Consider the following 26689-nt stretch of genomic DNA (forward strand, 5'->3'; position numbering starts at 1 on the left):
TGTTGTTGTAAGCAAATTCCACTAATGGTAGGAACTTACTCCAACCAACTCCAAAATCCATGACACAAGCCCTTAGCATATCCTCCAAGATCTGAATAGTCCTCTCAGATTGACCATCTGTCTGAGGGTGAAAAGCTGTACTCAACTGCACTTTAGTACCCATAGCTTCTTGGAATTTCACCCAAAACCGCGATGTAAACTGTGGACCTCTATCAGACACTATCGAGATTGGCACTCCATGCAACCGTACAATCTCACTAATAAACAATTCCGCCAACTTTGCATATCCATAAGTAATCTTAACTGGCAGAAAATGGGCTGATTTTGTCAACCTGTCAACAATCACCCATATTGAATCATAACCCTCCTGACTCCTAGGCAATCCTGTCACAAAGTCCATTGTGATCCTTTCCCACTTCCATTCTGGAATCAACAATGGTTGCAACAATCCAGGAGGTTTCTGGTGTTCACCCTTTACCCTCTGACAGGTCAAACACCTAGAAACAAAATCTGCTACATCAGCCTTCATCCTATTCCACCAATAACACACCTTAAGGTCTTTATACATCTTGGTGGAACCTGGATGCATTGTGTAAACTGTCTGATGTGCCTCTACCATCAATTCTATCCTCAGATCATCTACATCAGGTACACAAAGCCTATCCCTATATCTCAGCACATCATCATCACCTATCACAAAACCTGCAGCCTTACCCTGCTCAACCTCATTTCTAATCCTGAGTAGTGAATCATCTTCCTTCTGAGCTGCTTTTATTTTATCAAACAAATCTGACTTAACCTGAAAATGAGCAATCATTGCTCCAGCTTCACTAAGATCAAATCTGACTCCTTCATCCACCAACTCATGCAGCTCCCTAATCAGAGGTCTTCGTACCTCCTGAATATGAGCTAAGCTCCCTGATGATTTTCTACTCAAAGCATCGGCAACTACATTTGCCTTACCCGGGTGGTAATGTATGGTACAATCATAATCCTTCAGCAGTTCCATCCATCTCCTCTGCCTCAGGTTTAGATCCCTTTGCTGAAAGATGTATTTCAAACTCTTGTGATCTGTGAAGATCTCACAAGTTTCACCATACAAGTAGTGCCTCCAAATCTTCAAGGCAAAAATTACAGCCGCCATCTCTAAATCATGTGTAGGATAGTTCTGTTCATGCTTCTTCAGCTGCCGTGAAGCATAGGCAATAACCTTGCCATGCTGCATTAGAACACATCCTAACCCCACTCTCGAAGCATCACAATACACTGTGTAACCACCAGAACCTGATGGTACTGCTAGAACAGGCGCTGTAGTCAATCTCTCTTTCAACTCTAAGAAACTTTTCTCACAAGCTTCAGACCACTGAAACTTAATATTTTTCTGCGTCAACTTAGTCAATGGTGCAGAAATCCGAGAAAAGTTCTCCACAAACCTCCGATAATAGCCGGCCAAACCTAAGAAACTTCTAATCTCTGTCGCCGAAGTAGGTCTAAGCCACTGCTTAACTGCTTCAATCTTTTGAGGATCAACCTCAATCCCATTCCTTGACACTACATGCCCAAGAAATGCTACACTCTCCAACCAAAACTCACTCTTTGAGAACTTGCCATACAACTGATGTTCTCGCAGAGTTTGAAGCACCATTCTCAAGTGCTGCTCATGCTCCTCTTTAGACCTCGAATACACCAAAATATCATCAATAAAAACTATCACAAATTGATCAATAAACTGGCCAAACACTCTATTCATCAAATTCATAAAAGCTGCTGGTGCATTCGTCAACCCAAAAGACATCACTAAGAACTCATAATGACCATACCGAGTTCTAAAAGCTGTCTTCAAAATGTCTGCCTCCCTAATCCTCAACTGATGATACCCAGATCGAAGATCAATCTTAGAAAAGAATTGAGCTCCCTGCAACTGGTCAAACAAATCATCAATGCGAGGGAGTGGGTATCTATTTCGAACAGTCACCCGATTCAGTTGCCTATAATCTATACATAACCTCAATGACCCATCTTTCTTCTTCACAAACAACACTGGGGCTCCCCAAGGGGACACACTTGGTCGGATGAACTTTTTATCTAACAAATCCTGCAGTTGCTCCTTTAGCTCCCTCAATTCTGCTGGCGCCATTCTATATGGTGTCATTGATATTGGTTCAGTACCCGGAACCAAATCAATACAAAACTCAATATCCCTATATGGAGGCAATCCAGGTAAGTCATCGGGAAAGACATCAATAAACTCCCTAACTATAGGGACTTGGTCTAATTGAGGAACTTCTTTCTCTATATCCACTATATATGCAAGGTAGCACTGTACCCCTTTTCTAGCCATTTTCCTCGAGATAGCCGACAACATAATTGATGGAGACCCAATCTTATCTCCTTGAAATACCAACCCAACTTCTTCATCTAGATCAAATATTATTTTCTTACCCCAACAATTTACCGAAGCCCTATGCTTTGCCAACCAATCCATTCCCAAAATCACATCAAAATCAACCATATCTAAGACATTTAAGTCTCCCATAAAGATCTTATCTCCAATCTCTATTTCACAATCTAGATATACATACTTCACCAATATTAATTCATCTAAGGGAGTGGAGACTGAAATTGGGGATTTTAACAAAGTTGGTTGTTTATCTAACCTCATGGCAAAATATGGGGAAACAAATGAATGAGTTGCACCCGTATCAAACAACACTTTTGCTTCAAAAGAGCAAACAGGAAGAATACCTGAAACAACTGTGTTGGATGCCTGAGCATCCTGCTGAGTCAAGGCAAAAACTCTAGCATGCCCCTGACCCTGCTGTATCTGACCTCTATCACCTGCACCCCGGCCTCTCTGACCACGGCCACCAAAACCTCTACCCCCATGAGCCACAGACTGGCTCGTCGATGGTGCCTGAATAGGATGCTGGACTGAAGCAGATAACCCCGAAGCTGACAACTGTCTCCTCGGGCACTCTCTGATCTTATGACCTATCTGGCCACAACTAAAACAAGCCCCGGTCCTTCTGTAGCACTCTGCACTAGTATGACTTCCTCCACAGTGCTGACATGAAGAACTATCACTAGGTGTAATAAATGAACTACGAGGTGCAGTCTGAACTAAACTCTGAGTACCACTACTGCCACTCTGACCGCCTGAGCCACCAACTGACGGTCTCTGTCTAAACCTCCTCTGAACCCATGAGCCCTGACGGCCACTTCGTCCCCTAGACGGACCTGCACTTAATCCCTGTTGCCTAAAAGACTGACCCTCTTCTCTAGGCCTCTTAGACTGGCCTGCAGTCATGTCCTCTAATTCTCGCGCCTCTATCAACCTGGCGCTATCAACAACTGAGGAGTATGATGGAAACACCTGTGACACCATCACCATATACATAGAGGATTTGAGTCCTCTAATAAACCTCTTCACCCTCCACTCCTCAGTGGATAGAAGATGCTCTGCATACCTAGACAGCTGAGTAAACTTCAGATCATACTCATCCACTGTCATGCTCCCCTGAGATAGCCTCTCAAACTCATAAAGTCGAGCATCCCTGACGCTCTGAGGGAGAAACCTGTCTAAGAACATGGAGCTAAACTCCTTCCATGTCCACTGAGCCTCTACTGGTCTTGCTCTTTTCCTAGACTCAAACCAAGAGATTGCCACATCTCCTTCCAACCTGAACGATGCCAAACTCACAGCTCGGTGGTCTGTACATCCCAAAGCTTCACACCGTCGCCAAATATCATCTAGGAACCTCTGAGGATCCTCTGAACTATCCATCCTAGTAAAAATAGGAGGTGCCAACTTCATGAAGTCATTCAACGGCACATTAACTCCCTGAACAGTGTGGGATGTCGAGGGTACATCTCTATCCCTCCTTCTATCTCTCTCCATAGAAAACTCTATCCAGGTTCGCACAACCTGGCTAAGTTGCTGAAACTCTGTAACAGGTTCAGGGTCAGCTACCCCCACACCTGTTTCATCAACAATATCTTCCTCTTCTATCTCCTGAGGCTCTTCCTCCACTGGTGGAGGTACCTCCTCAACATGTTGAGGCACGGGTGCACCGCGCCTCCTTCTCTGCCTTGCAGTTCCCAACCGCCCAATAGGGACATCATCCTGATCATCCTCTACTCTAACAGTATCAACTATTCGTCTATTCCTCGGCATTTCCTAAAATAAAAGTGAGAGCACTCAAGTCATGCTAGAACAATAGCATGATAATTATCACAGAATTATAGGAAAGCATATCTATCACAAGGAAGAAGACATGCTTGATGAGAATTCAGAATTTCAAAGACAACAAACAAGACAATACGGATCTTAATGCTCCACTTATTATGAAATTAATTATATTATTGTTTCTTTAACCTAAAGCTCTGATACCAAGTTTGTCACGACCCGAATCCCGGATCCATGACCGGCACATAGGCAAGGTTCCCCTCCAAGGTTCCATACCTATGCGAACCCAAACTTACACACAAATTTATCCTAACTCAATCAGAGTTCAACGCAGCATTAACAACAAAATCAACTTCATAATATAATTGAATTGTCTTAATACAAGAGTTAATATAAATTCGGAGTTTTGGAGCACTAACTAGACATAAAGGAAAATGTACAAATTACAACCAAAAGAGCAGGTTCGGAAAGTCCAACAAAAGTGACCTGCTATCAAGCTATAAGCCTGAAAAGGATAAATAATGAGATGGTGAGTTCAACAACTCAGTGAGTAGATAACGTTCAATATACACACACGAGGTAATACAGCAATGAGAAATATATATACAAGTATGGCTCTAGGTTCTTATAGAAAGGTTTCTCAAATAGGCCATAACAAGAATATCATATGGTAAAGCTCGTCAGAAAATCAAAATGCAATGAGCATGAGGCTCCGTACTGTGGGATGATCAGTCCACACAGGTTGGTGACTCCCCCGACCAACTAGGGTTCAGATACGATGTGCACAAAGACTAACACTACCCTGTTAGTATGGGTATTCTGACTGACATACCATAGGTTCATAATCATAATCAAACAGACGTATTCATATCTCAAGGCTCAACTCATGACATCAATCAAATGAGGAGCTATCAATTCAGAATTCAATTCAAAATATATACTGGTTCATATCAAGAATTCAGATTCAATAATTGATCATGCTTTATCAAAATAAGGATAATAATCAACATATATATTATCAAAAAGCATGATTCAATTCATATTAACAAATCAAATATTTATACTATTTCTCATGCATATGGAAAGTTATCCACTCACCTGACTCAAAAGCAACAAAACTCAAAGCTGATATCGAAGGAAATCCTACTGACGTCCTGTCGGTAGAATATCAGGATTATCTGAATACAAAGGAGACATATTCAAGAACGACTCAAAAGAACATTTAACCTATTTAATAAACTTAACTAATGATGTATTCCGTAACCCTATATGTTTTTGAACTAACTAGTCAATTTTCTCAAAAACCCAAAATTTAACGGTTTTCCCGAAATCTAATCCATAATAAAACAACTAATAAAATTGGCAATAATTCACTAAATAACCCTTAATTATTCATCAAACTAATCTGAAAAGCTAATATTACAGCTAGGGACTAATCTGTAATTTATCCTATTTTTAAGGGTCAAATTGCAATTTTTGTCTAATTGGAGGACCAAACTGAAATTTATCATAAATCCATGAATATACTGAAATTCTGACCATAATTAGTCCTCATTTCTGTCCAGATCATCTCATTATACTCCAAGGACCATTCTGGAATTTTACCAAATTTTTAGGGTTAAATTGTAATTTTGTCAAATTGAAGGACTAAATTGAAAGTGTTAAATTCTCTTATCTATACAGTAATTCTGTCCATAATTCATATGTTATTCTGTTCAGATTCTCGGAATATGCTCCAGGGACCAATCTGCAAATTTTCCAAAGTTTGGGGACTAAACTGTAATTTTCCAAAATTGAGGGACCAAATTGAATTTTCGTCATCTTCAACCTCCAACCCAGAATTTTTAACAGAAACCTACTGTTCTTGCCAAATTTCTAACTCAACATTCACCATTTACACAATTCATAACTCAAAATCATCACAATCTTCCATAATCAACTCATTAATCAATTACCCATAACAATCAACCCAAACATTCAACTTAATTCATCAATTAAACTCAAAACTCAAATTTTCAAAACCCTAACATTTATCAAAATCGAAATTAAAGCTTAATTAACACATATTTATACATAATCTTACCTTTTTACTTATTTCCTCCAACTCCTTTCTATTTCCTTTCTAATTTCCCTCTTTTCTCTTCTTCTTCTTCTTTCTCCCTTTCTCTCCTGCCGGTTCTCTCTCAAAATTCAGATCTCTCTTTTGTTTTTTTTTTTTTTTCTTCTCTCTATTTATATATATCAACTATTGTTCAATTACCACACTACCCCTCATTTAATTTATTCCTACATCTAAGCATACAAGGGCCTTGTTGCCATTTCCTATCTTTTAATATAAAACATTACATGGATGATGGTCGTTTCAACTGTACATTTTGTGGCTTTAAATTTGCTGCTGCTGCTTCCATTTCAAGGATCAAATGGCATTTGTCAGGAGAGGAAGGGCATGGTGTTGCAGTTTGTGGACAAGTTCCTGAACAAGTTCAAGAAGCAGCTTTACAAGCTGTGCATGGTCGCAACAAAAGACATAAAGGCATAGCAAGTTCAAGCAATTTTAATGATAATCCCATTTCAACCACTCCACAAGAACAAAACAATGAGGTCGACAATTTGGCAGGAGATGGAGGAACGACACAAGCAGCGGATAGAATGGGTCACCCACTTGGAAGAAGTGTGGAAGAGTTCAGTAGATGGTTAATGGAGGATGATATAGAGAATGGGACTGGAGGAGTAGCGCAGCCTGGTGCAGGAGCTAGCTCTTCTGGAGGGCTTACAGGCAACACAAATGAGACTCCAGGAGATGCAGTACCAACGACAAAGCTGGTGGGTCAAGCATTCAAAGACCATAAGAAGACTATCTGGTCTTGGTTGATGCACGATGAAGTTTCAACTATTGGCATCTATGGGATGGGTGGAGTGGGAAAGACGACATTGGTGACACACATTTATAATCAGCTTCTAGAAAGACCAGGCACTTTCTGCCATGTTTACTGGATTACTGTTTCACAAGATACCAGCATTAATAAATTGCAAAACAGTATCGCCAGACGGATTGGTTTAGATCTTTCTAATGAAGATGAGGAGCTGTATAGAGCTTCCAAATTGTCAAAAGAATTAACGAAGAAACAGAAATGGGTTTTGATTTTAGACGATTTGTGGAAAGCTATTGAGCTACGCAAGGTGGGAGTTCCTATCCAAGCTGTTAAGGGATGCAAGCTGATTGTTACAACACGATTAGAAAATGTTTGTCAGCAGATGGGTACCCAACACATAATCAAAGTGAAGCCTATTTCGAAGGAAGAAGCTTGGGCTTTGTTTATTGAGAGACTTGGACACGACACAGCACTTTCTCCGGAAGTGGAACAAATTGCAAAATCTGTGGCAAGGGAATGTGCTGGTCTGCCGCTAGGAATTATAACCATGGCTGCAACCATGAGGGGAGTGGTTGACGTACGTGAGTGGAGGAATGCATTGGAGGAATTGAAAGAATCAAAAGTTAGAAAAGATGATATGGAGCCTGAGGTATTCCACATATTGAGATTTAGTTATAACCATCTAAGTGATTCAGCACTGCAACAATGTTTCTTGTACTGTGCATTATTCCCGGAGGACTTCAAGATCCGTAGAGATGATTTGGTAGCTTATTTGATTGATGAGGGAGTGATAAAAGGGCTGAAGAGTAGGGAGGCAGAATTTGACAGAGGTCATTCGATGCTTAATAGACTTCAAAATGTCTGCCTATTGGAAGGTGCTAAGGAAGGGTATGGTAATGATAGATATATCAAGATGCATGACTTGATTAGGGACATGGCCATCCAAATACTGCAAGAGAACTCTCAAGGAATGGTTAAAGCAGGTGCACAATTAAGAGAATTGCCGGATGCAGATGAGTGGACAGAGAATTTTACAAGAGTTTCACTGATGCATAACCATATTCAAGACATTCCTTCCAGCCATTCACCAAGGTGTCCCAGTCTTTCAACTCTATTGTTATGTGAAAATTCAGAGTTGAAATTTATAGCAGATTCATTTTTTGAGCAGTTACGTGGGCTCAAGGTTCTTGATCTGTCTTATACAAATATCACAAAACTGCCTGATTCTGTCTCTGAATTGGTGAATCTCACTGCATTACTGCTCATTGGTTGTCATATGTTAAGGCATGTACCGTCATTAGAAAAGCTCAGGGCACTGAGGAGGTTAGATCTCTCTGGTACTTGGGCACTTGAAAAGATGCCTCAAGGCATGGAATGTCTATGCAACCTGAGGTATCTTAGAATGAATGGATGTGGTGAAAAGGAGTTTCCTAGTGGGTTGTTACCTAAGCTCTCTCACCTGCAAGTCTTTGAATTGAAAAGTGCCAAAGATAGAGGTGGACAATATGCTCCGATAACAGTTAAAGGAAAGGAAGTGGCATGCTTGAGGAAGTTGGAGAGTTTGGGATGCCATTTTGAAGGTTACTCTGACTTTGTGGAGTATCTCAAATCTCAGGATGAGACCCAATCACTAAGCAAATACCAAATTGTTGTAGGACTGCTGGATATCAATTTTTCATTTCAAAGAAGTAAAGCAGTTTTTTTGGATAACTTGAGTGTAAACAGAGATGGAGATTTTCAGGACATGTTTCCAAAGGACATTCAACAACTTATCATTGATAAATGTGAAGATGCAACAAGTTTATGCGATATTTTCTCTCTAATAAAATATACAACGCAACTGGAGATTATATGGATTAGGGATTGCAATAGCATGGAGAGCTTGGTCTCATCTTCTTGGTTATGCTCTGCTCCACTATCATTGCCATCTTATAATGGAATATTTTCTAGTCTTGGAGTGTTTTATTGCTATGGATGTAGAAGTATGAAGAAGCTGTTCCCTCTTGTCTTATTGCCACACCTCGTAAACTTGGAAGTGATTCAAGTTATTCATTGTGAGAAAATAGAGGAGATAATAGGCGGAACAAGATCTGATGAAGAAGGGGTTATGGATGAAGAAAACAGTAGCAGCGAATTCAAACTCCCAAAGTTAAGATGTCTGGTATTGTATGGATTACCAGAACTGAAAAGCATTTGCAGTGCAAAACTGATTTGCGATTCTCTCCAAGTAATTACTGTAATGAATTGTGAGAAGCTGAAGGGGATGGGAATTTGTCTTCCGCTGCTTGAAAATGGCCAGCCATCTCCTCCCCCTTCTCTTGAAAGAATCGTTGCAATGCCAGAAGAATGGTGGGAGTCAGTAGTGGAGTGGGAGCATCCTAAAACTAAGGATGTGCTTCGTCCCTTTGTAAAGTTTGAAAAGTTATAATATAAGTAAGTTTTGGTGTTTACTGGTTTATGGATATTTATAATATAAACAATTTTAATCCCTCTTGTGATGTTTTGAAATAAAATGAGTAGGAAAAGACAATAAAGCTCTTGAAGGGTTAAAAATAGGTATAAATAAATAAAGGGTATTCTTGTAATTGAATAAATATAATAAGTATAAATAGAAAAAAAAAAAAACAAACAAGAAGAGATCTGCAAATTTTGAGAGAGAGTTGGCAGGAGTGAAGGGAGAAAGAAAAAGAAGAAAAGAAAAGAGGGAAAGATAAGAGAAATAAAAGAGAGTAGGAGGAAATAAGTTTAAAGGTAAGATTTAGGTTGTTAAATGTATAAATGTGTGTTATTTGAGCTTTTAATTTCTGTTTAGATAAATATTAGGGTTTTGAAGATTGTATTTTGGGTGGATTGATGAATTAATTTGAATGTTATGGATTGATTGTTTTGGGTAATGGATTGTTTAGTTGATTTTGAGAGATTGTAGGCAATGATAATGATTTTGAGTTATAATTTGTGTAAATGGTGAATTTTGAGTTAGGAATCTGGAAAGAACAGTAGGTTTTCTGTTGAAATTCTGGGTTTGAGGTTGAAGATGACAAAATTTCGGTTTGGTCCCTCAATTTGTGAAAATTACAGTTTAGTCCCCAAACTTTGAAAAATTACAGATTGGTCCCTGGAGCATATTCCAAGATTCTGAACAGAATAAAGTATGAATTATGGGCAGAATTCCTGTATAGTTATGAAATTTTAACACTTTCAATTTGGTCCTCCAATTTGACAAAAATTACAATTTGACCCTACAAATTTGGAAAACTTCCAGAATGGTCCCTGGAGCATAATGAGATATTCTGGATAGAATTGAGGATTAAATATGGTCAGAATTTCAGTATAGTCATGGATTTATGATATTTTTAATTTGGTCCTCCAATTTGACAAAAATTATAATTTGACCCTAAAAATTTGGAAAATTTCCAGAATGGTCCCTGGAGCATAATTAGAGATTCTGGACAGAAATGAGGATGAATTATGGACATAATTCCACTATAGTCATTAATTTGTGATATTTTTAGTTTGGTCCTCCAATTAGATGAAAATTACAATTTGGCCCTAAAAATATGATAAATTTCAGATTGGTCCCTATCTGTAATATTAGCTTTTTTCAGATTGGTTTGATGAGTAAATGAGGTTTATTTAGTGAATTATTACCAATTTTATTATTTGTTTTATTATGGATTAGATTTCGAGAACACCGTTTAATTTTGGGTTTTTGGAAAAATAACTAGTTTGGTCTAAAAACATATAGGGTTATGAAATAGACTCTTAGTTAAGTGTGTTAAATAGGTTATATGTTCTTTCGAGTTGTTCTTGAATATGTCTCCTTTGTATTCAGATAATCCTGATATTCTACCGATGAGACATTAATAGGATTTCCTTCGGTATCTGCTTTTGAGTGCTGTTTGCTTTCGAGTCAGGTGAGTGGATAATTTTCCATATGCATGATAAATATTATAAATATTTGATTTGTTAATATGAATTGGATTATGCTTCTTGATAATATATATGCTAAGTATTATCCTTGTTATGATAAAGCATGATCAATTGTTAAATCTGAATTCTTGATATGAACCAATATATATTTTAAATTGGCTTCTGAATTTATAGCTTCGCATTTGATTGATGTCATGAGTTGAGCTTTGATATATGAATATGTCTATTTGATTATGATTATGAACCTATGGTATGCCAGTCAAAATACCTATGCTAACAGGGTATTGTTAGTCTTTGTGCACATCGTATCTGAATCCTAGTTGGTCAGGGGAGTCATCAACCTGTATGGACTAATCATCTCACAGTATGGAGCCTCATGCTTATTGCATTTTGATTTTCTGACGAGCTTTACCTTCTGATATTCTTGTTATGGCCTATTTGAGAAACCTTCTATAAGAATCTAGAGCCATAATTGTATATATATTTCTCATTATTGCATTACGTCGTGCATGTATATTGAATGTTGTCTACTCACTGAGTTGTTGAACTCACCCTCTCATTATTTATCTTTTCAGGCTTATAGCTTGTTAGCGGGTCATTTTGTTGTACCTTTAGGACCTGCTCTTTTGTTAAAATTTGTATTTGCCCTTATGTCTAGTTAGTACTCCACAACTATAAAATTGTATTAACTCTTGTATTAAAACAATCGAATTATATTGTGAAGTTAATTTTGTTGTTACTGCTGCATTGAACTTTGATTGAGTTATTTGAAGGATAAGATTGTATGTAAGTTTGAGTTCGCATAGGTATGGAACCTTGAAGGGGAACCTTGCCTATGTGCCAATTATGAATCTAGGATTCGGGTCGTGACATCTCTTGTCTCTCTCTCTTGAAAAATATGTTTTAATTCTTTATTTTCTCTCTCTCTCAATATCATCATTCTTTGGCCGAAATAATTATGATATCCTATATTGAATAAAATTCTTAATGTTTTTCACTAGCCTTAATTAATAACTATGATATCCTATATCATTCATTGTCTTCAAGATTTTGAAAAGGTTTTTTTTTTTGGGTTACTCCCCCAATTGGGTCTCCGAGAAACAAAGTATCTCATTTTCGTATGTTCTAGTTTTTCTTGGATAACATGAAAGAATATCAAGAAAGAAAATGTTCATATATAAATCTAGGTAATTGTTTTTCTTGGGGTATGTGTTTTGCATTGCAGTTGAGGCTTTAAAAGAAGTAGCTAGGGTAGAAGGACTAGGATTTTAGCAAGGATCCATGTAGTGGAGAAGGGAATTGGAGTGTTTTGGATTTGAGGAAAGGGTTTGAGGGCAGCGTCACTTGTGACTGCTCTTTCAACAACAATTCCTCTTGCCACCTTGAAAGCATGTATTGCAACTCTTACTTCTGCAAAAATTAATGATTTGTGGGTGATTAGTTGAAGTAATGTGTTGCTTAATCTATAGTTCTTGAAAGGATATGTTGGGTTATGTATGCTAATTTTTCTGTAGAAATATCTTGCAGACCTTTGAAGTCCTGGAATCTACCCGGAATCATTCCACTGGAGTCTCGAAATTCCTACAACATTTGTCAAACTGGCAAAAATAGATTTCCTTTAAGTTGATGTGGTAAATATTTTTATTTATTTCATATATTTCTTTGAAGTAAGCTTCTGAGTAGCCTGATCTCTGTCTTACTCATACATCAGCAGTGGAACCTACTGTAGCTCCTGTGGCTGTTGAACAGAAAATGACTACTTCGTGCTGCAGCTTCGGTTTCCGCCATTTTTTTACCTAACCCTTTAATTTATGTTCTCACTCTTTACTTCTCTGTATGTTGTTCCTTTATCCTGTTTTCATTTTTTGATTGAGCAACTGTTCTACTCAATTCAAAGAACTGTCATCTGAGGTCGAGCTCTGGGATTTCCATTCATCTAGCATAACACAACTTGCTTCTGAATGTGTTTGGCATAAGGAAATTGTGCCAGACAGTAAGATGTAAAATGTAAATCTTCTTCTTGTCAATAATTGTAACAGGAGGTCGGATAACATTTCCCTGCATAAATCTTATTTGATTTTTCTTACTTGATGGGTAATACATCTTGTTTGAAGGATACGTCCAAACCAATAGAGGCCAATAGAGTTTAGCTAATTATCAGGACTTGTAGGATTTAATTAATTATTCATATCATAAACCGAAGATTTAGAATGGGATAATCTGTTTTTAAAATTGAAAGGGATGTTTTGTTCAAAACTTGTTCAGACTTCCATATATTATTATATACAAATTGATATGAGACACCATTAAGATTAATTAAAGGTTTTGTATGAACTGGAATGGATGAATCAAACTACGCAAACTCAGCAATGAACTGTTATAACCAGAATTGCGAGGATGCTGACTTCCTTACTATGAACCACACACCTTAAAACTCGACTCTACAACAAACTGGATTGCAAGGGTGATGATCCTCACAGAACCAATTATTGACCTGCTTGCCTGTCAAATATGATCTTTTCTTTCAGACAATCCAGTACATAGTAGTGCATGCTTTAAAAGTCTCGTCCCTTGGATTATTATTTTATCATGCAGGTCAATATTTGAGGTTTGCTGTCAAGAAATCATAATACTTCAAAATTCCCAAGTGAATTTAGAATGGAGGCACAAACATGACCCTTTAGACTTCTTAGTATGGCCTATTATCTGCTCATATTTTGGGTGGTAGTCTCCATTATTTGCATTACTTATCTAAACTCACTGTGTTTGGTTCTCACAAACCAAATGGATATTTCTTGTTACCTGTTCCCACAAGTGCCAGGTTACAACAGCAATATGCATCATGTACATGCTTCTTGTCCTTTGTCTTTTATTATTTATGATTTCACTTATTTCATTGATAATTGTATGTTTTTGGCTACTGGTAAAAAGAGCTAAAATATTTCTGTGACCAAGCACTTCTTTTTTGTTATTTGGATCTACTCACATTATGATGGCTTTTCTCTTTCAGAATGCAATGCGGCAGCAGAGATTTGTATGCGAAGTTACAATACAGCACACTTAATGTATTTTTCTTTGAAGATTTGAAATATTGTCTATGAATTCGCTAACTCTTCAACACTTTCCTGTCAACTAGAATTACTCTGTTCAATATTCTCTCTCTTAAAGATACTGAAAACAGAACAGAACTTTTTCCATGACATTTAAGTCTGAAAAACAGGGAAAAACGCAATGTTCAGTCGCTATCTGGTGTATGGGTTGGTGGTGGCAGGGCTGCGTGTTGGTTTCTTCAAGGATAATCCATGCTGTCATTAGCGAGCCGAATTGCTCCTCGGCAACATCACTGTCATGATAATTGCAGATGTTCGATCTGATAAATGCATTTTGCCTTCTCAAAAAAAAAAAGCGCAGCACACGTTTTCTTCAATTATGGATAAGAAATGATCCCCTTTTTTTTTTTTTTTTTTCTGAGAAGAAATAGTGATCCATCTTAAAGCCCTTCAGATTTCAACACATGAAGGGATGCATACATATCTCAGGAATTAGCAATGGTGGAGGGATAGCTTTTAATTGCCACTGATTTCTTGACAAAACGCACCGTACTAAGCTGTCGTTAAGCCGCTACTAATGCGCACCGTTTCAATAAATTGTAATTCTCATCACTGAGAAGGCCGTCAAGTCAGCACCGTCTCCTGCTCTGCCTATATATAGCGGCAGTTGTAACAGAATGGGCATGCAAAAAATGAATGAGAACTGCTGTGGATTCCCTCTCTTCTCCCCGTCTTTCTCTCGCTCCCTCTCTCTCCTTCTCTGTCTTCAACACAGATTGGAGGATTCTTAATCGGGTTGTTACCTCTAGATCGTGATCTTATACAAATGTGATGTATGCAGGAATAATATTGCTCTTTAAATGGTTTTATTTCTTAAATAAATCAAAGAATTTAAGTTAATCTCTTTTCTTTCTTGTTTATAAAAAATCTACTAGACTACTTTATCCGTCCCAAAGTATTTGAGTAATTAATATTTGAATACAAAAGATACATATTTAAAAAAAACTCGAAAAAAACATACAACCTGTTTAATACATTTAACTGAGGGTCTATTCCATAACCCTATATGCTTTTCAACTAAACCAGTCATTTTTCCCCAAAACTCAAAAATTAAACAGTCTTCTTGAAATCTAATTCATAAAAAAATAAATAATAAGACTTGATAATAATGAACTAAATAACCCTCAATTATTCATCAAACCAATATGAAAAAACTAATATTACAGCTAGGTACCAATCTAGAATTTTAGTAGATTTTTAGGGGTAAAATTGGAGGATCAAATAGAAAATGTCATAAATTCATAACTATACTGGAAGTTTGCCCATAATTTATCCTCAATTTTGTCCATAATATCTAATTATGCTGGAATTTTTATCAAAATTTTAGAAGTCAAATTGTAATTTTCTCAAATTAGAGAACTAAACTGAAAATGTTATAAATTCATAACTATACTGGAAGTTTGCCCATAATTCATCCTCAATTCTGTCCAGAATTTCTAATTATGCTCCAAGGACCATTTTATAATTTTTCAAAGTTCGGGGACTAAACTGTAATTTTCATAAATCATAATTTTTATCTAAAATCTTCCACAATCAACTAAATAACTCATTACCCATAATATTCAAATTAATTCATAAATATTACATTAAACTTATTTTCTCTTACTGTCTTTTCCTTCCTTTATCTTTCCCTCATTCCTCTTCTTCTTCTTCTTTTTCTTTTCTTCTCTCTTGCCGGTTCTCACTCTCAAATTTCAGATCCCTTTTTCTTTTTCTTTTTTTTATTTATACTTAAAAAAGTTTTCTTCAATTACCACAATACTCCTTATTCATTTAATCTACTTTTAAACATTTTTCTATTCACTTTTATTTTCAAAACATTACACACTGGAACTTTAAATACTGGGAAATCTGGCATTTCTTCCATTCCAAGCAAGCTAATGACTAAAGGAAAGCATCTTTCTGCAATTTCTATTTCGATTGAACACCATAACCTCTTAGCAGCAGGATGGATGAAAAAATAAATCATATGTATCCATGCTCTCCTGACTACTTGGAACACCTTGCTTAAGCATCAGGAGATCAAGATATTTAATATGAAATTCAACACAAGCTGATGATCCCAGTTCTTTGCCAAAAGCAAATAGTAACAGGAAAGTCATTAGCGAGCCGAATTGCTCCTCTGATGCGGGACAAAAAATAATAAGAATTAAAGCAAGAAAAGAAAGAAGCTAAGAAGAAAAGGCTAAGAAGAAAAAGCAAAGAAAGAAAAGAAAGGGGATTGGAGATATGCAAAATCTGCAATTTTTCATTAATCATCAAAAGTCCCTTAACATTTAGAAAAGTAGGGTATTAATACTAACTAGAATAAAATACCCAACAATAATTAAATCAAACCCAACAAATAAAGCCAAATTAATAAAACTCAACTAAAAGTTCATATAAATTAAACCCAAAAACATAAGCTAAAGCCCAATTTCTCAATGGTTTGGGCTATCCTTCATCGTCTATGATTATACGCGTGCGTAAACAATGTTTCTGGTTCGGTGTCCCCATCAATTCTCCCAGGGTTGGAAAAACTCGACCCCGTCGAGTATAGGTCAAGGCAGCTCCGATAATGCTCTCAAAGATAATGATCAAGCTGTTCTGATGTCTCTCTGATAATCCAAGTATAGTCTGAATCTGGTCGTCGAGGCCATATACTGAGATTTGCTGAAGTTCATCATCCCTGGTAAAAACAACTTGTGCATTCAAAATAGCATTAATATGTTCCTTTTATGCCAAAGATATGGATAATGAGATAGGGGTATCAAAAGAAGCATTAGGGATATGTTGTATTTTATAAATACTGAGGTCTTTCATGTTAAAAGTAGAGCTAATATCAAAGTTTAATGGCAATTTAATGACATAATTATTTGATTTAATCATTTGCAACACTTTGAATGGTCTAGCACTACTTACTTGCAATTCATGATCGGTTTTCAAAGGACATCGTTCAAGTCTAATCTGTATCATGAAATAATCTTCAACATTAAGTGCATGATGATACTTAAGTAAATCAGCTCGAAATTTATGTTGTTCATATTGCTCCTCTGATGCGGGACAAAAAATAATAAGAATTAAAGCAAGAAAAGAAAGAAGCTAAGAAGAAAAGGCTAAGAAGAAAAAGCAAATAAAGAAAAGAAAGGAGATTAGAGATATGCAAAATCTGTAATTTTTCATTAATCATCAAAAGTCCCTTAACATTTAGAAAAGTAGGGTATTAATACTAAAACCCTAACTAGAATAAGCGATTGGGCTTATGACCCACTAAATAAAATACCCAACAATAATTAAATCAAACCCAACAAATAAAGCCAAATTAATAAAACTCAACTAAAAGTTCATATAAATTAAACCCAAAAACATAAGTTAAAATCCAATTTCTCAATAGTTTGGGCTATCTTTCATCATCTATGATCATACGCGTTCGTAAACAATATTTCTGGTTTGGTATCCCATCATCCTCAGCAACATCACTGTCATGAAAATTGCATATGTTCGATCTAACAGTAGAATCAATGGTTGAATAAAATTTGTATAGTGGTTTCGAGGAGACAGTGGGAGTAATAATTGCATAATGGACAAACAAAGCCCCCTTTGTATGGTAGTTTCCAGGAGACAGTGGGAGTAATAATTGCATATTGGACAAAGAAAGCACAAGTGACTTGCCCTATTGTTTTATTTCTTTAGAGTAAACGGGTAATTATGTAGTCCTCCTTCATGTTAATCAATTAATTGCATGTGCTTTCCTTCACGAGATCAGCTGTTACTGACAGACTAAAAATAAGTTTGCAGTACTGATTAAATTAAAACGACAAAATAGGATTGTTCCTTTTTTATGCTGATATAGGAAATGCGTAATTTCCCTAAGTAGCATATGTGTATCCATGCTAGCAGCTGACCCGAGCAGTACTGTTATTTCTTCGAAGTTTCGATCTTCATTAATTGTTCTGGCTTTTTAATTAAAAAAGTACATAACACTGTTGTTTTAGCATCTAACAACAGTAGACTCAAGGATTTGAAGCAGTGTAATGTGAACACGTTGAATAGTTAATGTGGATAAATAAAGCAGAAAGTGACATAAAGTTGTAGCTTCCTGCCAATTTCTATTGCAATGACTTTTTTTTTTATTTTTATAATCCGGGGTGTCCGGGTCAGGTTACGCGCACCACGACTATTTCCCAGGTCTACTGAACATCCTGCATGCCCAGTAGACAAGTAAGGCACCGTGGTGTGACAGACATGCAGATAGAGAATCGAACTCGGGACGTTAGGCAAGACAAGCCTCACCTGTTGACCATTGAGCTATAGCCTCAAGTGCAATGAATTTAATATATTTGGTGTTTGATTATCAAAAACAAAAAAAACATATAGGCCCCATTACTTGTTTTAGGCTGGACCACAGGTTTTCTAGCTTTTGCAATGTGTTCCACAGGTTAAACTTTCTAGATCTGCAAAAAGCTATGGAAAATTACCAAAGCATCCTCTTTTCTTTTCTTTTCATTTCCATTTCACATTCATTTCTCATTCAATTCATCCTAAGTTACCAAAGCTTGATCTCTCTCGATGTACCATTGACTTCCTAATTTCCCTCACCAAATTTCTTAAACCTGTCTCATGGTCTGTGCTTCCTTTTCTGATTGAATCGAATCGTCTCTTCTGGTGTTCAACATCTTTTCTGCTTGCAAGGTAAATCCTGATTTATTTTCTTGTTTTTCTACCACCAATGTTGTTTCTACACCTATTTGTTTTGGCTCTTCCAAAACGAAGTGGAACTTAATTATATGTGTTTCTTAATCAATCTTAGAACTCAGACTACTATTATAGCTTTGTTCTTAAATGTTCATTTCTCTATCAAGTTCAACTTCTTATCTTAAAAACAATGATAATTTATTCCAAAATTTTATTTTAGATTGCTTGGTAGTCTCTTTTTCTGACAATTATTTCAATTATTCAATGTTTACTGTAAATATTTCTCTGCTTAAAGTACATCTCTACAGGAAAATATATAGTTAAGGGCCTGCCTGTTTATTTTTTTTATATTAAATTAATAACAAGCTGTAGAATTTATACTTGTTCCTAATGATCGATTTAATTGCATATGCTTTGTTTTACAGCTTCGATCAGTTTAGTTTTTCACATATTATGGCAACGATTTTTGCTACCAGCTTGTTTTATTTCTCTAGGGAAAATAATTAAATGATTGTTTCTGCTTTTCAAAGCTGAAATTGTTGTTTTGTTCTCACAGCTTGTTTTGCTACCAACTTCAATTATCATCTCTGTCACACAGCGGCAAGGGCATTCTTTTGAAGACACAATATCATATTATCAGACCAGAAGGTGTGTGTATATATATATATATATATATATATGCAGTCTTTTCCTTTGCTTAGTTCTGTGTTGGAGATTTATCTCCTTGTCTTCCATGGAATGTAATCCTTATTTTAGTATTGTCTCCAAATAAATGAATCTGTTATTTTCCCCTCTGCAGGCCACAGAAGAAAAAGGAGAAAATGGTTCTGCCAAAGGGTCCATTTTGGGAGTATGTTAAGGAGACTGGTGAAAGTAGGCAGTGTACGTTTTGTGGGCATCCATTCTCCAATCAAACTCCGATTACCAGGTTCAAGCTTCATTGGTCAGGAGTTCAAAGGCGTGGAACTACAATTTGTGACAAAGTGCCAGAACCTGTTCGAGACGCAGCTTTCACTGCTGTTGATGGTCCTCCAGAAAAGAAACTTACAACCACAGCTACGTCAAGCAATGATGGGGCACACAATACAATTTCAACTTCTTTGCTAGAACAAAACATTCAAGTTGGAAATGTAGTGACCGATGTAGAAACGGAACCAGAATTGTATTTTCCCTCACCTGGAGAACAAGAATTCGTGCAGACGAACATGGGAAATTTTCAGCTTGATAGGGTTTCTAGTTTTCCTGGAGACCTGATCCCTGGTGAACAAGTGGAGCAAGAGCGTGGAAGAAATGCTCAGGACAACTTACCTTTGTCCGTGGAGGATTATAGGATTGAGAGCACGATCGAGGAATTGAACCAGCTTGTTGTGAGAGGTGGCTCTCCTGAGAGGCTTACAGTTAATGAAGATGAGCCTAGAGAAGATTTGTCCCAACCAACTGATCCACTGTGTTTTGGCCTTGAAAGGCATTATGATCAACCATCTTCTTCCTCAGTCAACAATGATGTCATGATGATTGATGTGGAGAATATGATTGGAGAACATTTGCAGCCTGTTGTGAGACATAGCTCTCGTGAAGGTCTTCAACCTATTGGCGATGAGAGCGGACGAGATGTGTTTCTAACTGAAGAACTAATAGGTGGAGAGTTTGAAAATAATAAGAATGCTATCTGGTCGTGGATAATGAATGATATTGAAGCCTCAACAAGTATTGGCATTTACGGGATGGGGGGTGTGGGCAAAACAACATTGCTCACACATATCTACAATCAGCTTCTACAAGAACCTGGCACTTTTCCCCATGTTCACTGGATCACGGTATCGCAGGATTTTAGTGTTTCTAAATTGCAGAATCTTATTGCAGAAGACATTCATTTAGATCTTTCAAATGAAGATAACGAGAGGAAAAGGGCTGCAAAACTGTCAAAAGCATTAATTGAGAAACAACGGTGGGTTCTCATCTTAGATGATTTGTGGGACTGTTTTGATTATAATAAGGTGGGAATTCCTATCAGAGTGAAGGGATGCAAGCTAATTCTTACAACTCGATCATTTGGAGTTTGTCAGCGGATGTTCTGCCAGAAGACAATCAAAGTGGAGCCTCTTTCAATGGAAGAAGCTTGGGCTCTGTTCATGAAGGTGCTTGGATGTATTCCTCCAGAAGTGGAAGAAATTGCAAGATCTATTGCAAGTGAATGTGCTGGTTTGCCTCTTGGAATTATAACAATGGCCGGAACCATGAGGGGAGTGGATGACAGATGTGAGTGGAGGAATGCTTAGAGGACCTGAAACAATCAAGAATTAGGAAAGATGATATGGAGCCTGAGGTATTCCACATACTGAGATTTAGTTTTATGCACTTAAAGGAGTCAGAACTGCAACAATGCTTCTTGTGCTGTGCATTATTCCCGGAAGACTTCAGGATCCGTAGAGAGGATTTGATAGCTTATTTGATTGACGAGGGAGTGATAAAAGGGCTGAAGAGTAAGGAGGCAGAATTTAACAAAGGCCACTCGATGCTGAATAAACTCGAAAGAGTCTGCCTATTGGAAAGCGCTAAGGAAGAGTTTGATGATGATAGATATGTCAAGATGCATGACTTGGTTAGGGATATGGCCATTCAAATACTGGAAAAGAACTCTCAAGGCATGGTTAAAGCAGGTGCACGGTTAAGAGAAGTGCCGGGTGCAGAGGAGTGGACAGAGAATCTTACTAGAGTTTCACTGATGCATAACCAGATTGAAGAAATTCCTTCCACGCATTCACCGAGGTGTCCCAGTCTTTCAACTCTATTGTTATGCGACAATTCACAGTTGCAATTTATTGCAGATTCATTTTTTGAGCAGTTGCATGGGCTCAAGGTTCTTGATCTGTCATTTACAAAGATCACAAAACTACCTGATTCTGTCTTTGAATTGGTGAGTCTCACTGTATTACTGCTCATTGGTTGTAAGATGTTAAGGCATGTACCGTCATTAGAAAAGCTCAGGGCACTGAAGAGGTTAGATCTCTCTCGTACTTGGGCACTTGAAAAGATTCCTAAGGCATGGAATGTCTATGCAACCTGAGGTATCTTAGAATGAATGGATGTGGTGAAAAGGAGTTTCCTAGTGGGTTGTTACCTAAGCTCTCTCACCTGCAAGTCTTTGTATTGGAGGGGATTCCTGCTCCGTTAACTGTTAAAGGACAACTTGCTCCGTTTATGTCACGACCCGAATCCCGGATCCATGACCGGCACATAGGCAAGGTTCCCCTCCAAGGTTCCATACCTATACGAACCCAAACTTACACACAAACTTATCCTAACTCAATCAGAGTTCAACGCAGCATTAACAACAAAATCAACTTCATAATATAATTGAATTGTCTTAATACAAGAGTTTATATAAGTTCAGAGTTTTGGAGCACTAACTAGACATAAAGGAAAGGTACAAAGTACAACCAAAGAGCAGGTTCGGAAGGTTCAACAAAAGTAACCTGCTATCAAGCTATAAGCCTGAAAATGATAAATAATGAGAGGGTGAGTTCAACAACTCAGTGAGTAGATAACGTTCAATATACACACACGAGGTAATACAGCAATGAGAAATATATATACAAGTATGGCTCTAGGTTCTTATAGAAAGGTTTCTCAAATAGGCCATAACAAGAATATCATATGGTAAAGCTCGTCAGAAAATCAAAATGCAATGAGCATGAGGCTCCGTACTGTGGGATGATCAGTCCACACAGGTTGGTGACACCCCCGACCAACTAGGGTTCAGATACGATGTGCACAAAGACTAACACTATCCTGTTAGCATGGGTATTCTGACTGACATACCATAGGTTCATAATCATAATCAAACAGACATATTCATATCTCAAGGCTCAACTCATGACATCAATCAAATGAGGAGCTATCAATTCAGAATTCAATTCAAAATATATACTGGTTCATATCAAGAATTCGGATTCAACAATTGATCATGCTTTATCAAAACAAGGATAATAATCAACATATATATTATCAAGAAGCATGATTCAATTCATATTAACAAATCAAATATTTATACTATTTCTCATGCATATGGAAAATTATCCACTCACCTGACTCAAAAGCAAACAGAAGCCAAAAGCAGACACCGAAGAAAATCCTACTGACGTCCTGTCGGTAGAATATCAGGATTATCTGAATACAAAGGAGACATATTCAAGAACGACTCAAAAGAACATTTAACCTATTTAATAAACTTAACTAATGATGTATTCCGTAACCCTATATGTTTTTGAACTAACTAGTCAATTTTCTCAAAAACCCAAAATTTAACGGTTTTCCCGAAATCTAATCCATAATAAAGCAACTAATAAAATTGGCAATAATTCACTAAATAACCCTTAATTATTCATCAAACTAATCTGAAAAGCTAATATTACAGCTAGGGACCAATCTGTAATTTATCCTATTTTTAGGGCCAAATTGTAATTTTTGTCTAATTGGAGGACCAAACTGAAATTTATCATAAATCCATGAATATACTGAAATTCTGACCATAATTAGTCCTCATTTCTGTCCAGATCATCTCATTATACTCCAAGGACCATTCTGGAATTTTACCAAATTTTTAGGGTCAAATTGTAATTTTTGTCAAATTGGAGGACCAAATTGAAAGTGTTAAATTCTCTTATCTATACAGTAATTCTGTCCATAATTCATATTTTATTCTGTTCAGAATCTCGGAATATGCTCCAGGGACCAATCTGCAAATTTTCCAAAGTTTGGGGACTAAACTGTAATTTTCCAAAATTGAGGGACCAAACCGAAATTTTGTCATCTTCAACCTCCAACCCATAATTTTTAACAGAAACCTACTGTTCTCTCCAAATTCCTAACACAATTTCACCATTCAAACAAAATCATAACTCAAAATCATCATCTTTCAATTCAATCTCTCAAAATCATCCAAATAATCAAATACCCACAACAATTAACTCTATAACATTCAAATTAACTCATCAATCAAACCCAAAACACAAATTTCATAACCCTAACATTTATCAAAATCGAAATTAAAGCTTAATTAACATATATTTATACATAATCTTACCTTTTTACTTATTTTCTCCAACTCCTTTCTATTTCCTTTCTAATATCCCTCTTTTCTCTTCTTCTTCTTCTTTCTCCCTTCTCCCTTCTCTCTCACGGTTAACTCTCAAAATATTCAAATCTCTCTTATGTTTTTTTTTTTCCTTCTCTCTACTTATATATATCAACTATTGTTCAATTACCACACTACCCCTCATTTAATTTATTCCTACATCTAAGCATTCAAGGACTTTATTGTATTTTCCTACTCATTTATTCAAAACATCACAATCTCCCCACCTTATAAAAGTTTCGTCCTCGAAACTTAAGAGAAAAGATTGAATACTTACCGAGATTATCGAAAAGATGAGGATACTCCTCACGCATCTTATCCTCGAGCTCCCATGTCGCTTCCTCACGTGAATGACCTTTCCATTGCACTTTCACTGAAGCTATATCTTTTGACCTAAGCTTCCTCACTTGTCGGTCGACTATAGCTTCTGGTTGCACCTCATAAACCATATCATCCCTCCATTCAATGGGATAAACCTCTAATACATGCGATGGATCTGACATATACTTCCTTAGCATGGAAACATGAAATACCGGATGAATAGCAGACAAGTTTGGTGGTAATGCTAACCTATAAGCAACTGCCCCAACTCTCTCCAGAATCTCATACGGTCCAATGAACCGAGGACTCAACTTGCCTTTCTTCCCAAACCTGAATACTCCTTTTGTCGGTGATACTTTTAAGAACACACAGTCACCCACTGAAAACTCTAAGTCACGCCTTCTTTTATCTGCGTAACTCTTTTGTCTGCTCTGAGCTGTTTGAAGCTTATTTCTAATTACCTCTATCTTCTCTGAGGTAATCTGAATCAACTCTGGTCCCATTAGCCTCTTCTCACCAACCTCAAACCAACAAACCGGTGATCTACACTTCCGACCATACAAAGCCTCATAAGGTGCCATCTCTATGCTAGCCTGATAACTGTTGTTGTAAGCAAATTCCACTAATGGTAGGAACTTACTCCAACCAACTCCAAAATCCATGACACAAGCCCTTAGCATATCCTCCAAGATCTGAATAGTCCTCTCAGATTGACCATCTGTCTGAGGGTGAAAAGTTGTACTCAACTGCACTTTAGTACCCATAGCTTCTTGGAATTTCATCCAAAACCGCGATGTAAACTGTGGACCTCTATCAGACACTATCGAGATTGGCACTCCATGCAACCGTACAATCTCACTAATAAATAATTCTGCCAACTTTGCATATCCATAAGTAATCCTAACTGGCAGAAAATGGGCTGATTTTGTCAACCTATCAACAATCACCCATATTGAATCATAACCCTCCTGACTCCTAGGCAATCCTGTCACAAAGTCCATTGTGATCCTTTCCCACTTCCATTCTGGAATCAACAATGGTTGCAACAATCCAGGAGGTTTCTGGTGTTCACCCTTTACCCTCTGACAGGTCAAACACCTAGAAACAAAGTCTGCTACATCAGCCTTCATCCTATTCCACCAATAACACACCTTAAGGTCTTTATACATCTTGGTGGAACCTGGATGCATTGTGTAAACTGTCTGATGTGCCTCTACCATCAATTCTCTCCTCAGATCATCTACATCAGGTACACAAAGCCTATCCCTATATCTCAGCACATCATCATCACCTATCACAAAACCTGCAGCCTTACCCTGCTCAACCTCATTTCTAATCCTGAGTAGTGAATCATCTTTCTTCTGAGCTGCTTTTATCTTATCAAACAAATCTGACTTAACCTGAAAATGAGCAATCATTGCTCCAGCTTCACTAAGATCAAATCTGACTCCTTCATCCACCAACTCATGCAACTCCCTAATCAGAGGTCTTCGTACCTCCTGAATATGAGCTAAGCTCCCTGATGATTTTCTACTCAAAGCATCGGCAACTACATTTGCCTTACCCGGGTGGTAATGTATGGTACAATCATAATCCTTCAGCAGTTCCATCCATCTCCTTTGTCTCATGTTTAGATCCCTCTGCTGAAAGATGTACTTCAAACTCTTGTGATCTGTGAAGATCTCACAAGTTTCACCATACAAGTAGTGCCTCCAAATCTTCAAGGCAAAAATTACAGCCGCCATCTCTAAATCATGTGTAGGATAGTTTTGTTCATGCTTCTTCAGCTGCCGTGAAGCATAGGCAATAACCTTGTCATGCTGCATTAGAACACATCCTAAACCCACTCTCGAAGCATCACAGTACACTGTGTAACCACCAGAACCTGATGGTACTGCTAGAACAAGCGCTGTAGTCAATCTCTCTTTCAACTCTAAGAAACTTTTCTCACAAGCTTCAGACCACTGAAACTTAACATTTTTCTGCGTCAACTTAGTCAATGATGCAGAAATCCGAGAAAAGTTCTCCACAAACCTCCGATAGTAGCCGGCCAAACCTAAGAAACTTCTAATCTCTGTCGCCGAAGTAGGCCTAAGCCACTGCTTAACTGCTTCAATCTTTTGAGGATCAACCTCAATCCCATTCCTTGACACTACATGCCCAAGAAATGCTACACTCTCCAACCAAAACTTTTGTTTGTCATGGATGAGTTTTTTGAATTAATTTTAAATTGATTCTTGAATTATTAAATATATGGTATTTAAAAAAAAATTTCTTATAATTTTATGATTTTACTATTTATTTTTACAATCTAAATTTATATTTAAATTTTTATATCGTGTAAAAATTTTTAATGGCGTTCAAAGAAGGACGTCATCATCTGCGACAGATGTGTGGTTTGGCCTCTACCACATCTTTTATCTTCTCCTCTTTATTTTGTCTCTCTTCTCCTTACAAA

General features: G+C 37.2%; 4 protein-coding genes across 5 annotated transcripts in view; 3 read left to right on the plus strand and 1 right to left on the minus strand.

Annotated features, from left to right (window-relative positions):
• The window catches only part of LOC112325466 (probable disease resistance protein At4g27220), a 210283-nt gene that overhangs the window by 4215 nt on the left and 179379 nt on the right, over positions 1-26689 (plus strand). The gene's annotated exons all lie outside the window — the stretch shown is intronic.
• Positions 1257-24380, minus strand: LOC127904689 (uncharacterized). Its single transcript, XM_052448885.1, has 4 exons — positions 24188-24380; positions 22862-22943; positions 1434-4177; positions 1257-1332 (listed from the first exon to the last, which is right to left on the minus strand). Exons 3-4 carry the CDS (start codon positions 4172-4174, stop codon positions 1257-1259), a joined length of 2817 nt encoding a protein of 938 aa, XP_052304845.1. The 5' UTR covers positions 4175-4177; positions 22862-22943; positions 24188-24380.
• LOC18110932 (probable disease resistance protein At4g27220) lies at positions 6533-9487 on the plus strand. The gene has a single exon (XM_024592046.2). It carries the CDS (start codon positions 6533-6535, stop codon positions 9485-9487), a length of 2955 nt encoding a protein of 984 aa, XP_024447814.2.
• LOC18110935 (putative disease resistance protein At4g10780) lies at positions 18444-21893 on the plus strand. Its single transcript, XM_052449259.1, is given in 4 exon segments — positions 18444-18770; positions 19330-19421; positions 19573-21044; positions 21047-21893. Coding segments are annotated over 2 exon segments (2244 nt in total). The 5' UTR covers positions 18444-18770; positions 19330-19421; positions 19573-19594; the 3' UTR covers positions 21841-21893.

The sequence above is a fragment of the Populus trichocarpa genome, chromosome 18, assembly GCF_000002775.5.
Source record: "Populus trichocarpa isolate Nisqually-1 chromosome 18, P.trichocarpa_v4.1, whole genome shotgun sequence".
Classification (NCBI taxonomy): Eukaryota; Viridiplantae; Streptophyta; class Magnoliopsida; order Malpighiales; family Salicaceae; genus Populus; species Populus trichocarpa.